We start from the raw sequence: 14,374 nt of genomic DNA on the forward strand, positions 1-14,374 counted from the left end.
TCATTAGATGAATGAAGTTTCAGAAGAAAAGAGTCGCCTATGCATTTCAGTTATTTGTGAGGAAGGACTTTATTTCGAGTTAAACGTTTCTCCCCTGTGATTGTGTTCCTAAATGTTGTATTTGACTGGATATCTATCAGCTTCATCATGGCATGGTTGTATTGCACCAGTCAATAATGCTATAGTCCTGCTGGCAGTGTATACACAGTATGCCGCACACTCTGCTCCATGTTTTAATGGTGAAGTGACGTTTCGGCCGTCTGGCCTTCTTCAAACTTCAAAGTTTGAAGAAGGCCAGACGGCCGAAACGTCACTTCACCATTAAAACATGGAGCAGAGTGTGCGGCATTCTTTTCTTTTTCTTTAACATTTATATGCTCAGGAAGCCAGCACCTCAAGAAAGACTTTATTGGTGTGCGATACCTCTTTTTTTCTAAAGTGTATACACAGTAACCATACATACACACACATTCACACCTCTGTTTAACCACTGTGACAGCAGACCGTTTCTAATGGCAGACAACAAGCAAGGCAAAGAGACGTTCACATACCGTAGCTTATTAACAACTTTGAGAATAGATGCTTAAATAAATGTAGCCTATGTTAGTCTAAACTAATGTGAGTTATGTTCGACTGATGCCCTATGCATGTCAAATCACACAATACAGTAGGCCTATAGTTTGCATTTGCAGGGTGCAGAGGTGGGCCTACATAGTGCATTTGAACTGTTTCAATGACTGAAACAAATGAGCAAAGAATATGCTGGTTGCTGAAATAATACAAAAAACAGTTGTCCCTCTCTACAACAATAGAATGTGAATGCGTTTTGTAGGACCAGATCATCCTCTATTCTCCATTCAACAGGAAGTATCAGCACTACAAGCCAATAACATTTGACCCTACCCTTTACATCTGCTGATAATGTGCCTAAAAATGTAATTATTCTCTTACCTCTTACCTTACCAAGGACTACTTCAGCCAGTCAGGGAAACACAAGACAAAAATGCTCAAACCAGGAAACTTGAGCATGTTCACCACCACACCATTAACAGGAACTTGCGCTTAACACACCATTTCACCAGAGGACATCTTTAGGGACCAGCCCACTGATAACCACATATGGAACGCACACTCAGAAAATGTGCCATATAATAGCCTACTTTATTGTATCAATGGCAGAGGAAGCTGACAGTGTAGGGACAAAGGGGTCAGTTGTCCCAGGTCCAGGGAGGGCCCAGCTGCGGGTCCTCATTACACGTTTTGCATTGAGAGGGGCTTTCAGATGGTTTTGTTCTGGGCCTGGCCAAGGTTGTCAGCAGCCCTGGCAATGGCACACACACACACACACACACACATTAGCCACAATGAGAGATTGGTCAAAGATGGGCCTGTAGAGCAGTGTTTCCCAACCTTTTTTGTCTCGCGTACCCCCTAAGCCTCTTAGTTGTGCCATGAGTACCCCCTAATTAATTTTCTATATAATTTTCTCTGTCCTGATGTGGCTGCTCCATACATTTGTTATCATTACACTTTTCCAAGTACCCCCTGCAGTGTGCTTGCGTACCCCTAGTGGTACACGTACCCCTGGTTGGGAAACACTGCTGTAGAGAGACACCCTGATGAAGGCTGCAGAGCTGATACAAGGACATTGGTATTTTTTTATGCAATAGCCACGAATGAGGACTTTTTTTGGACCTTATTGAATTAACTGGGATTGCTCCTGTTTTTTTTTTAACCTTTCAAAGAGCATCAGTTGGTTCAAGGGATACTGGCAGATCTCGTTGGCCCTGGCCCTGGAGGCTAGGCTAGGTGTGTGTGTATGTGTGTGGTTTTTTTTTTTAAATAAATTCAACTGAATTTTGAATTTGAATTGAATTTTGTACTGAAATACTGTGCAATACTGTGGCGAGGTAGGAAACATGAATTAGAATCATGTATTGAAAGTGAGAAGATCTACTGTAAGGTGGTGTTAGTGTGACATTCGACAGTCTTAGAGCTGAGAGCTGGGAACATATTGAAATAAATAAAATAAATGATTAGCTACAACACATTCAGAGATGTTAAAATAACCTCTAAAATAATGTTAATTACAGTAGATCAGAACATTGTCCTTCAAAGCTCCACAAGTGTGCTCTTCAAAGTTCCCTAGTCATACCCTTTTGATCTTCAACCTCCACGTTGTAAAATTAGTTTGGTTCACCTTGGGAGTCTTACTCGGTCCCAACTACATCAGAAGGACTTGGGAAGAGGTTTGTCCCATCAACACTACTGTGAGGTTGCAATCACTATGGGTGATGATGTGCTGTGACTGCCATTCCAACAAGCCAGACTTTCTGGGCGTTATGGTCAGACTGTGTGTGCATTCCAATATGCGACCTTGCGACCTCCACTTGTGCTTGTGTCCTTGTACCAGGAAGTAATACGTCGTGATGACATTACTGACAACAGCATTATATTTCAATATCTTGCAAAAACTCAATTGTACAGTAATTTTCTCATTTTCAAACAGGATGGTAAATGAAGAATAGTCTCCCAAAAATTGTTTTGGCTAGGCTGACAGCGGGGAAACTTTATTGTTTTCTCCACGGAGGCAAAACATGACACCACAAGCCCAAGTGGAGGAAGCAAGATCGCATATTGGAAAGCACCCAGAATGTTAGGTACCCTGGCGACAGGGGTTGCAAGTAGGATGGTGACTTCTCTATATGACATGTAGGATACATACATTGCTGCAAAGAATTCTTTTGAGATCGGTCCTAGTCAGGGCTCTAAATTAACACCCACCAAGCGGCCAAATGCAGGTGAAACTTCAGTCTGGCTAGTAAGATTAAACATCTACTGGACAAATGGGTAAGAGATGAAAAACGTTAATTTATAGCCCTGGTTCAAGCCATGTTAAAATCGAAACAATTACCAATAACATTTCACTCAAAGATGGCTAGAAAGAGTTGTTTTACATAGGATCCTTGCCCTGTTGCCCTGATCAATGACATTTAACCAAATTCAAAGTAAAAGTGGATATTTTTTTCTAAAATATATTACGCAGTAAACGTGAAAATATTCTGGACAAGTAGGCCATTGAACTGTCCACAATGCTCTTGAACTGTGATCTCCACAAGTGGAGTGAACCAGCTTTGAACCACATGCCTTAGGGCTATCTGCTACATGAACAGATGGGATGGCAGTCAATGTGACGGGTGAATGATCAAACCATGAGAGGGAAAGGGAAGGGTAAGGAGAGCAGACAATCAGAATTCCCCTTAGAAATCATGGCAAATAGTGCATCATGTAAATAACAGTGTAAATGATACAGTATGTAGTCCATCTTTTACTGAATGAAGGAACGTCTTGAACCAGGTATATTATATCGTTTTGCTTTGCAGTCACTCTGAAATGTCAAAATGTAAATAAATTAGAAAACAACGAAAGAAACACCATTCACTTCCAACACAGGTAACTTATCTGAGTAACACTTGTGTACTTGTCTTACGATCATCTCTTTGCGATGGTTGCATCAAATGTGTGGTGGGTCCTTGTGAGGTTTTGAGTGTTTTTCAGAAACAGTCTATTAACCTCATTAGGTAGAATGTAATAAATGGTGTAACCGCTATGTAATATCATGTGCTAGTGTTGTACTTACAGGTACACCATGAATCATACACCATGAATCATACACCATACTTTTACTTTTGGCACCTCTGCCATCCATGGTCATTTCCCTCAGTCATCAACACACAAATAAACCGGTTACCAATAGCAATGTACCAAAATGTTTTGCTTTATTTTTTGTTTAGAGGAGAACTCATCCAGAATGATGGGGGGAGAGGGGAGAAATGAGCACTACATTTTGTGACACCACCTCCAGCTGGATCAACAGATTCAAACAAAAAAAAGAAATCATCAATATAGAGGAATAATAATAATTATTATTATTATAATACATTAATCAATACAACGTGTGGAATTCTGTGATGAGGACAGAAGAACCCAAACGCCAAGGAGGGGGGGGGGGGGGGGATGGGAGGGTCCTTTGCCATAAACATCACCAGCACTAACTCAACCACCGATAGCAGAAGTGGGAACAAACATTTCATAGTTTTCTTTTTTTAAATAAGTTTTTATCAAAGCTTTGAATCATCATAAAACACCTCTAAAACTTCAGTTAAAGTGATTTTTTTTGTCATCTTTTTCTTTTGCTTTTTCATACTTTTTTACAGTTTTTTTGTTTGGTTTTCTTTTTCGTTCTTCTCTCTTTTTATGCACAACAGAGTCGAGGGGATGGCTGAATGGGGAGAGGAGGAGGAGGGGTAGGAGGGGGAGGAGGAGGATGATGATGAGGGGGAGGAGGAGGATGATGATGAGGAGGAGGATGAGGATTCCTTGGCTGGGCTTTGGGATTTGTTTTGCGTCTTTCTTCAGCTGTATCAGGGACACAAAAAAACTGGCTAATGTTTTTTTTCCATTTCATTTCATACTGAAAGGCTAATGTTGATGGTGGGGTAAAATAAGAGCATTTGTGTATGTGTGTATGTGTGCACAGTACATTACTGCATTTTGTCTGTGTGTGAGGGGCTCCTATTTAGCTTGAACTAGCGGAGTAAAAAGAACTGTCTAAAAAGTGTGTGCGCACCTCAGTGTGGAGGAGAGCGAGGAAGTTCAGGTATCTGCTGCATGTCAACCTGTGTGTGATGCACGCCAATACTTGGCATATTGACACACGGAGCTGGAGTGTGTGTTGTGTGTGCGTATGTATGGACATATGAGCACAAAGAAGAGGTGAACAAGTGTGTGTGCTTGCAGTGTGTGTGTGTGTGTGTGTGTGTGTGTGTGTGTGTGTGTGTGTGTGTGTGTCTGTGTGTCACAGAGAGTGTGTGTGTGTGTGTCAGAGAGAGTGTGTGTGTGTGTGTGTGTGTGTGTGTGTGTGTGTCAGAGAGAGTGTGTGTGTGTGTGTGTGTCAGAGAGTGTGTGTGTGTGTGTGTGTGTCAGAGAGTGTGTGTGTGTGTGTGTGTGTGTGTGTGTGTGTGTGTGTGTGTGTGTGTGTGTGTGTGTGTGTGTGTGTGTGTGTGTGTGTGTGTGTGTGTGTGTGTGTGTAAGGCACGAGGCCGAGCTCTAGTCCCTCAGGTCCATGCTGGAGCCAAAGAGGGCCACCAGTTGCTCCTCGTAGTGGGAGATGTTCCTCTTCATGATCTCCTTGCATGGGCCCAGCAGCCGCTCAAACGCCTGCACGTCCATCACTAAACACACACACAGGACACACACACACACACACACACACACACACAGGACACACACACACACACACACACACACACACAGGACACATGTTAGTCAGTCAAGGCAAATAAAAAAAGTCCTCAAAGGCCAAAGCAGATGCTCAAATGCCTACAAAATAAAAACCTTATATAGAAAATAAAAGAAAAGAAAATAGAAAATAAAAAACCTTCAATTAACATGGCGCATAAATATGCACAGCCTTAAGCTAATACTTTGTTGCAGCACCTTTGGCTTTTTTTTTTACAGCACTCTGTCTTTTTTGGGTGAGTGTATCAGTATGGCACATGGTGATCTGGCAATATTTCTTCACTCCTCTTAGCAAAAGCCCTCCAAATCTAACAGATTGCTAGTGCATCGCCTGTACATTCAAAAGCAAATGCAAATTAGTTGGAGTATTTGGTAAGGGAGTGTATCCCGCTGATGACCCGAGTCATGAGTCAGTTGAGCAGCAGGACACAGAAGCAGAATACCGGTACGTACCCAAGCACTTGACTTCTCCTGAGGCGTATGCGGAGGCGGCGCGAGGTTTGTTGGTGACCAGTGCCAGCTCTCCAAAGTACTGACCCCGGCTGCAGCGCGTAATCTCCACCTCAGCATTGTCCTCCTGAGCAGCCTTCGTCTAGGGAGAGGGGAGACATTGGTCACCATTAGAGATCTAACACTTAAAAGGAGGATTCCTGAATTTTGGTAGAGATTGGTCATCATTAGAGATCTACCACTTTGATGGAGGATTCCTGAATTTTGGTAAAGATTGGTCATCATTAGAGATCTACAACATTGATGGAGGATGATCATTGGAGATCTACCACTTTGATGGAGGATGATCATTGGATATCTACCACTTTGATGGAGGATTCTTGATTTTTGGTAGCGATGAGATCTACCACTTAAATGGAGGATTCCTGAATTTTGGTAGAGATTGGTCATCATTAGAGATCTACCACTTTGATGGAGGATTCCTGAATTTTGGTAGCTTTTGGACATGCAAAAGGCAATACGATTTGGAAAACTGAAACTAAATGGTTAAGTTTGGCGTAAACTAAAAACTACTCATTTTCACATTAACAAGTCCGACAGGCGGACAACAATGCGCCCAAACATTTTATTATCATTTTGAAGCAGTTTTCAATGATTGGGAAAACGCATCACGGCGGACGGACCAACGGATGGACAAAGCCTCATATAGAGATGTGTGGACGCATCTAAAAAAAATTTAAATGTCTAACTTCAGATGATAGGTTTCCATTTGTTATTATAATAATAACAATAACAATTAGAGGTGTGCATTACCAGACCTGCAAACTCGTCAAAGAAAAAAAGGTGACAGTGTAGAGCGAGGGTTCGATTTCTATTCATGTGAATGACCTAATTGGAAGGGGAAAAGGTGACTCACCAAAAGGTGACGCGTTTGCAGGTATGTTAATCATAGTTGTTGGAGCTTTGTGATGGGCTGTAATATTGATTAGGGCCCAGATGTGGGGGCCTCGTTGTCCTCTTGTCCGGCCAGGGTTCGATAATTATTCATTGGCTTCCTTGGAATCGGCCCTATATACTTACTGCATCCCACAGGAAGTGGATGCAGACACACACATTTATCACTATAACCTCAATCTCACTGAAGTTCAACAAGACGATTTTAAATCCATACTAGATGCGCAGGAAGGACATTTCAAACCCATGAAGAGTGCGATTTATGACAATCACAAGTTTGAACCTTGCAAACAGGAAGACGGAAAAAAAATTGCACTTTTTTTTTTTACCAGGCTCAAAGAGAAAGTGGTAAGATCAAAATATGGGCAATTAAAGATGAAATGTTTGGCAATACAATTGCATTGGGATTTATGGACGAAAGCACACAGCACAGATTCCCAAAGGGTAGTCAGCACCATCAATACGCTGTGCAGTAGAGCAGACTGACATTCGGATGAAATGATGGGTGTTCCCACCTCACGTAGACGCCGTTCACATGGTTGCTTGGCAGCGGTTCAAGCTGAACCAATCAAAACAGAGTGATTCTTCTCCAGTCACAGAGACAGATGTGTGCAAATACATCGGAAATTCACAACCAAGGAGTAGGAAACAATGTCCAGCACTTGGTGAGGTATGGAAGCCATGAGGTACGAAAACAAAAAAAAAACCCTCAACAGATGTTGCACCGTGTAGTTCATTCAGCTGATTCACAGTTCTTCTGATTCAGAGGCGAACGATGATGTTGACATGTGCATCATGCATTGCACGAGTCAAATTGGAATCATTAAGCTTCAAAATCAATCAGAAGTCGCCACACTCTGCCAGCTTGATTGGAGGGGCGAGTTGCGATGCGATGATCTACAAAGACAAGATGATGTGGTGCCTTTATGCAGCACTGCACCCCAGCAGTACCAGAGTTGCATGGCCACCTTCCAAAATGATTCACCGGCTGACATTCGACAAGTCAAAAGCCCTTCTTCTCAGCGGGTGCGTTTAACTCACCTCAGTAATCCTTGGCCGACTGTTTTGAGCTGCTGGACGTGACCTTTTCCCCTGATTAACGTGCACCTTGAAATTTACCTAATGCAATGAAAGCAGATGTTAAATCCTTGCTTGACCAACAACACCCGTGGCAATGGCTCACCCAAGCGTCACGCAGCAGTGTCAGAGTTGAAATCCTCAGCTTTGTCCAGACCAGCACACTGGTGTTGCGCCAGTATATCAATTGGCCAGTCCCAGTGCAGAGCAACTCCAGCCAGAGACACAGGCGTGTTGGGCCTGTTTTTGCATGAAGCCCAGAGTGACCCCGGAGAGGATTTGGGCCCAAATTGAAAAGAAGTGCTGCTATATATACAGTGGAATCCGCTTATAGTGGTCACGGATATAGTAATCAACCGCTTACATAGATCAAAAAGCTTGGGACAGAATCATTTCTATACAAATGCTGTTTAAATAATTCGTTTACAGTGATCAAAAATCCGCTTATAATGTTCATTTTTGTCATTTTATGAATGTAAACATGTGCAAAAAGCATTGAAAAACTCCGTGTAGCCATTTCATTTTTTACTCCCGCGATTCCTTTCTCGACGTCTGCAAGCAAAGAGGCTTGAGACAAGAGGGCTTACTTATGTCATAACAGCGTAGTACGAAATGATGGCGAGGGGAGTACGGAAATTTTATTCTTCTTCTACGGTCAGTATTGGAAGCACCTGGGAAGCATGCAATGACACTTCCGCGAGGGTCGGAGTGTGGAACAGGTCATAGGACAGCGTGAATGTTTGTCAGCTGTCCTTAATTACCCCCAGCAATTACTGCTGACCAACAGCTGCCGTTAATTTGGCTACAAATTATCCATCATGGTGTCGCCCCCACTGACCATGTGCAAGGGAGTACGGAATCGCACCCACTGACCAATGACCATGCGCAAGGGAGTTAATTTTCCATCCATCCGTGTCCTCAGGCAACGCCCCCGTACTACACCGTGGCCAATGCATTTCCCCCCAAGAGAATGTTCTTCTGTTGAGTTTCTTTGGTTATAAGGGTATTGCGCGAGACTCAACTCGCCACTTTTCCGGGTGGTAGCCTACTGTAGCCTACTCTAGGGGCGCCAACCGAGGAGTGCAAACTCCATACAGTGAATGGGCTGCGCTCTCCCGACAGCACCCCAGTGAACTGCAGGCATGGCTCGACTGAGTGGGGACGCAACCTGTTTACATAGAAACTCTCTGGTGATGAGGCTGTGTACACATGCTTCTGTCTCGCTAGCCAACGTAGCCTAACGAGTTAACACCGGGCAGCAAGCACGTGAATCATATTCTGGGAATGAAAAACATAGGCTCTTCGAGACGTATGAAAAATTACCAAAAACGAGCCAACGAGATGTTTCGGCGATGCTTGCGTTTAAACTGCTCCAGCTGTACAGGGCTGCGTCTCCCCACGAGTCCCTCCCACTCCCCCTCGCCCTTCTCATCTCTCCTATGCCAGCAAGCCCAGCGCGACTTTCCCAATTCCAACCAGTTCTTTGCGTGGCTTTTTTAAACGTGTCCAAAAAAAATCACGTTGTAGGCTACTAGGCTACTGTACAACAGTGTGTTATTTATCGGTGTAGCAATTTTAAGTGCGCAGTCTTGCGGCGTTTTGCATGCATAACCTGAATCACACTGTGCAGAAACTCGCCAGAAAACGTTTGTGGAATGGTAACTTTACAAACTTATTTGACATCATAAGAGATGACGAGCCGTGCGTGGTCTATGCTTTGAAATGCATGTAAGCCTCGTCTTTCTCAGCGCTCATTTTTGCCAGACAGGTAGAGACAAAAAAGAGGTGAAATAATACAAATTCGGTTTTAGTAATCAATCGCTTACAGTGTTCAAATTGGCTCGGACAAACGTGACCACTATAAGCGGATTCCACTGTATTGAGCTTTCTTGCAGACTTGGAAGCAGAAAAGGTCATCAAGCGCGGAGAGTACAGAGAATATGGACAGCGGTGCTGCACAATGTCTAATGTCAAGGGGCTCAAAATCTCGATCTTCTTGAACATGTGTGGTATTGGGGGTCAAAAATGGGTTATTAGGGGTTCCTGAAAAGTTGAAGTTGAACTGGAGGTTTGAAAGCCGCCTTCGCCAAGACATGCCCTCCTTCTGTCTGGTAGTTGTTCATGGTATGCTATAACGGTGTAGAGGCCCACAACTTCACCAGCACATAAAGGAGCCCATGTATACTACTCCTGCACCGGAGGTACGTGTCTTAATCCCCATACACCTGGACAAGGACCAAGCACTGCCAGGCCTCTCTAGAACCTGGGCAGCAGATATCGCCCTACCAAGACACCTAGACTAGAGCTAGACTAGACTTGACTTGACTAGACTAGACGAGAGAGAGAGAGAGAGAGAGAGAGAGAGAGAGAGAGAGAGAGAGAGAGAGAGAGGGGGGGGGGGGGGATATGAATATAGAGATGTGCTTTGTTTGAGGCAGCTCTGATCAGTGTTAAATGTTAATGGCTCAGATTTTGGTTTTGTTAATAGGGATTTAAAGGTGCACTTTTAGGTTTAGGCACTTCACCGTGTAGACACTTTATCGTGTGTCATGATCTTGTTTTTCTGTAATGCAGGATGTTAAGTGGTCTACGTAGTTCAGGTGACCAACTTACTTTACTCTTCATCATGATCTTCACATCCCCAGACTCCACAATGTAGAAGCAGTCTGCCTTATCGCCCTGGAAACACAACAGCACAACCATTTACACTCACACCTGACTGACATTACAACACCACATACACAGGCCTGATAGTAGAAGCAAATCCAGAGCCCGAACACTTTTTGAAATAAGAAAAACCCAATGACTAACGAGATTTTATTTTGGAACAAACTCAGTCAAGCCTGAAATCACTGAACCTGAATACCATCAGCCCTGTTGATAACACAGTAATGTCCCCAGGGCTTCTCGCGCGGTAAAGCTTGAGCCTGACCATGCCCAAATTGAATATCCATTTCTATTGACTGCCTCGTTATTGCGGGTGACCACAGTCAGCCACAACATTTGAATGGGTCCTGTGAATCACTGGCTCACTAACATCCTATATCCACAAGGGGGCACCAAAGCACCAAAACAAAAGCTTCTGTCCTGGTGGTACCCAGCCGTAGACCTACTGTCAATATGCAATGTCTATTACTACTGTATCGCATAAATGTTCTGCACCGTTACAATTATTTCAGTGTAAATTAAAATGGGATGACCCACCCTGCTGCATTTATGCTTCTACCAAAACCTCTTAAATCAATCAAGCAAAGCACCGTACTGCACTTGCTCCACTTTGACGAGTGTTTGATGACACCAACCTGTTTGATGATTCTCTCGCCATCCTGAAAGATCTTAGCACCTAAAACATCCACAATCTTCTGGCGCTCCGAAAACTAGGACAGACACACACACACAAGAAATAAAGAGCTATGTTATCAACTGCCAGTACAAACAGTCAGGGAGGAAAAGCTGAATGGGGAGCGGTGAAGGAGAAGTGGAATGAAGAGTGTCAGAGTGAAAAGGAAAGTCTGGCCCAATCATTTGATGCCTCACCTCCAGTTCTTTGAGCAGCGGCACAGAGTCCACAAAGACCTCGTACATCCTCCTCTTCTTTGCGTTATTCTTCACAATGAGCCTGCGGAATGTTGCCCGGTCCTGATAAGGAAAGGACAGAAAAAAAAGTGAGGTGACAAAAATGAAGTTTTAGGGAAGTAGCCTTAAGATCAGGGGGTTGCAAGACTGAATCCCACCCTTACCTCTCCCTACACCTTCGTCCATGGCTGAAATGCCCTTTAGCAAGGCACCTAACCCCACATTGCTCCAGGGACTGTAACCAATACCCTATATAAATAACTAAGTCACTTTGGATTAAAAAAAAAACGTCAGCTAAGTGTAATGTAATTTGCAACTGAGCCACCCTTATGCCGTGTGTACACCAGGCGCTACCTATGCGACCCAGGTAGCTGGGATGGTTGAAGAAGTTTTGCCATGAATTTGCTTTATTCGCTGTGGACGCCGCATTGACATGTTTGATTCAGCTAATCACATAACGGCTCTGTCTTGACAGCCTGGGACATTCGTCGATATGAACGTTCCAATTGGTTTTCGCCGAACCAGATCATAGCGAATTTGCTTAGGATTAGCTTGAGTTTAATCGTCAAAATTCGCTCTGGTAGTTTTTTTTTTAACTTTCCCTCCATAGACAAATAATGACTTCCGCCGCTCAGGTAGCTTAGTTCGTGCTTGGGTGTACACGGGGCATAAGTCAACCAGCATACTCACCAAGGCCCATAGGGCGCCCTCTTCTTTGGCGATGATGGTGGCGGCACGGGGGGTGTTGTACATGAGCGCCAGCTCCCCAAAACTGCCTTTGTTGTCGTACTGGCCCACTATTGTCTTATGCACCTCGATGTCAAAGATGCCCCTGTAACAACACACCAGACATGGTCGTTTAGCTCTAACTCACAAGTCCTTGCATAGACTATGTAGTGTGCTAGTAAAAGTGATTGTTACTGCCATTAGCAACTGTGGCTGTTCATGTCCACAGCAATCATATTGAGAAGACTACCTTTAAATGTAAGAATTCAACACACCGGAATTGGCGTCTTATAAGCTAGCCGTGTAGCATTGCGTTCGGCACATTTCGACATGGGACTGGTGGACCCTACAGTTTTTACTGTCCGTTCAAAGTAATAGCATACCACTTGGTTAAAGCTATTGAAACCACAACAAGTTTGATTTTATTTATCTATTCTGTAGCCTGGCTGGTAGGTCTTCTGAAACTTTTCAGACTGATGTTAAGTCGCACAAGGAGAAGAGAAGACGCACAATAGGAACTCAGTCCCACCCCCAATCAGCTGTATCTTTCTCAATGCCCCCATAGGGCTTCCCAATGCCCCCTGGGGGTCTGTAGTGCCCCCGTAGAGAAACGCTAGCATAGAGCAATGAGTTCAGACTGAGTGGATATGAACCACGGGATTCATGCTGCTGAGGCACCGCAACTGAGGAAGCATGATAATCCTCCATTAGTTATACCCCAAAATTACACCAGCTCCTTTTGTCTTTCCTGACTTTTGAAGGTCACTTCAATGAATCCGGTGCTTTCGTGTGACCACTTTCCTCGAAAGTATTTTGATTGTGTTCTGACCTCTACAAAATGTTCAGGGGAAATTGAGTTAACACTGGACAAGGACTCATCGTTATAGCATGTGCATCTTGTGTTTGAGTCTTTGTTATGCGTTTTGTATGTCCAGACTGTTTGAGTAGCCGTCTAAAAGGGAGAGGATGCTTCAGATGTATTTGCAGTCCACTACAAAATGTTCAGGGGAAATTGAGTTAACACTGGACAAGGACTCATATTTATAGCATGTGCATCTTGTGTTTGAGTCTTTGTTATGCGTTTTGTATGTCCAGACAGTTTGAGTAGCCATGTAAAAGGGAGAGGATGCTTCAGATGTATTTGCAGTCCACTTTGTGAAGGCTTGATTCTGCACCATTTCAGATCAGGGCAGATGTCTCCATGTTATCCGTCTGATCGTAGCTACTTCCCCATTTCCGCTGTGCTGTTCACTGCTGAATGGTTTATCACAGGGCCAGACACATGGTTTACAGACCGCCAGTGTGTGTCGTGTGTGTTGTGTGTGTGTGTGTGTGTGTGTGTGTGTGTGTGTGTGATATGCATGAGCTGCCTGTTTCCTACGCCACAGCATCTGCTGGGTGACTGCAGCTAATGGACAAGGAAATTACAGCTAATGGCCCTGCCTGCCACACAGCAACAGCAACAGCAGCAGCGGCGGCCAATGGCATTTATCCACCGGGCCTGCTCCACTCACTTCAGTCTGCAGGAGAATAGTACACGACACATGTAGACACATGTTGACGAGAGAGGGAGAGACAGACAGAGACAGACAGAGACAGACAGAGAGACAGAGAGAGAGAGAGACAGACAGAGACACAGAGACACACAGAGAGAGAGAGAGAGAGAGAGAGAGAGAGAGAGAGAGAGAGAGAGAGAGAGAGAGAGAGAGAGAGAGAGAGAGAGAGAGAGAGAGAGAGAGAGAGAGAGAGAGAGACAGGAGGGGGACTGAAGTGAATGAGAGCGAGAGAGAAAGAGGGAGAGAGGGAAGAAGAGAAGGGGAGATGAGAGGGAGACATGGTGCATGCAATACTATGTGTGCGTACCTTTCAATGACATAGAAGTTGTCGCCGTCATCTCCCTGGTCGATGACGTGCTCGTCTGGCTGCACCCGATGCTCAAACATGGCGTCCAACACTTCTGAGAATTGCTCCTGTTGGGGAGAAAAAGGGTCAACTTCACATTACTATTATAAATTATTATTATTATTATACAAGGGTTCACAGTGTAAATACAATGTTGTGAGGAGGGGCAAGACACTGGCAGCCAACCACATGAGCTCATTTTTTGACCGACAGTGGTTTCCAACAATCAGAGGTTGAGTTGTGCGCAGCTAGGTTCGCACAGCCAAGGCAAAACAAAAATGTAGAACCCATGTATAAAAGGTTATCATTTTGAGCTTTGGACTGAGCCACCATTACACAACTGTCCCTGTTTTGCTGCAATAGTAACGATGGTTCATCAGAACATGAA

The 14,374-nt window shown here is 44.1% G+C and overlaps 2 protein-coding genes across 3 annotated transcripts in view; both read right to left on the bottom strand.

Moving 5' to 3' along the window:
* hyal3 (hyaluronidase 3) overlaps positions 1–1,007 on the bottom strand; it is a 4,815-nt gene extending 3,808 nt beyond the window's left edge. The window contains exon 1 of one of the 2 annotated variants that reach the window (XM_063209672.1): positions 952–1,007. The gene's annotated coding sequence lies outside the window, so the exon portion shown is untranslated. The remainder of the gene's footprint in view (positions 1–951) is intronic. The other variant, XM_063209673.1, reaches the window with a different exon arrangement.
* Positions 1,008–4,999: 3,992 nt separating this feature from the next.
* Positions 5,000–14,374, bottom strand: part of prkar2aa (protein kinase, cAMP-dependent, regulatory, type II, alpha A) — a 34,600-nt gene continuing 25,225 nt past the window's right edge. The window contains exons 4-10 of the mRNA XM_063208494.1: positions 13,948–14,054; positions 12,049–12,190; positions 11,320–11,421; positions 11,085–11,159; positions 10,396–10,461; positions 5,755–5,893; positions 5,000–5,234 (exon numbers count right to left, since the gene is read on the bottom strand). Coding sequence (XP_063064564.1) covers positions 5,110–5,234; positions 5,755–5,893; positions 10,396–10,461; positions 11,085–11,159; positions 11,320–11,421; positions 12,049–12,190; positions 13,948–14,054 — 756 coding nt within the window. The 3' untranslated portion in view covers positions 5,000–5,109. The remainder of the gene's footprint in view (positions 5,235–5,754; positions 5,894–10,395; positions 10,462–11,084; positions 11,160–11,319; positions 11,422–12,048; positions 12,191–13,947; positions 14,055–14,374) is intronic.

This window comes from Engraulis encrasicolus, chromosome 10, assembly GCF_034702125.1.
Source record: "Engraulis encrasicolus isolate BLACKSEA-1 chromosome 10, IST_EnEncr_1.0, whole genome shotgun sequence".
Classification (NCBI taxonomy): domain Eukaryota; kingdom Metazoa; phylum Chordata; class Actinopteri; order Clupeiformes; family Engraulidae; genus Engraulis; species Engraulis encrasicolus.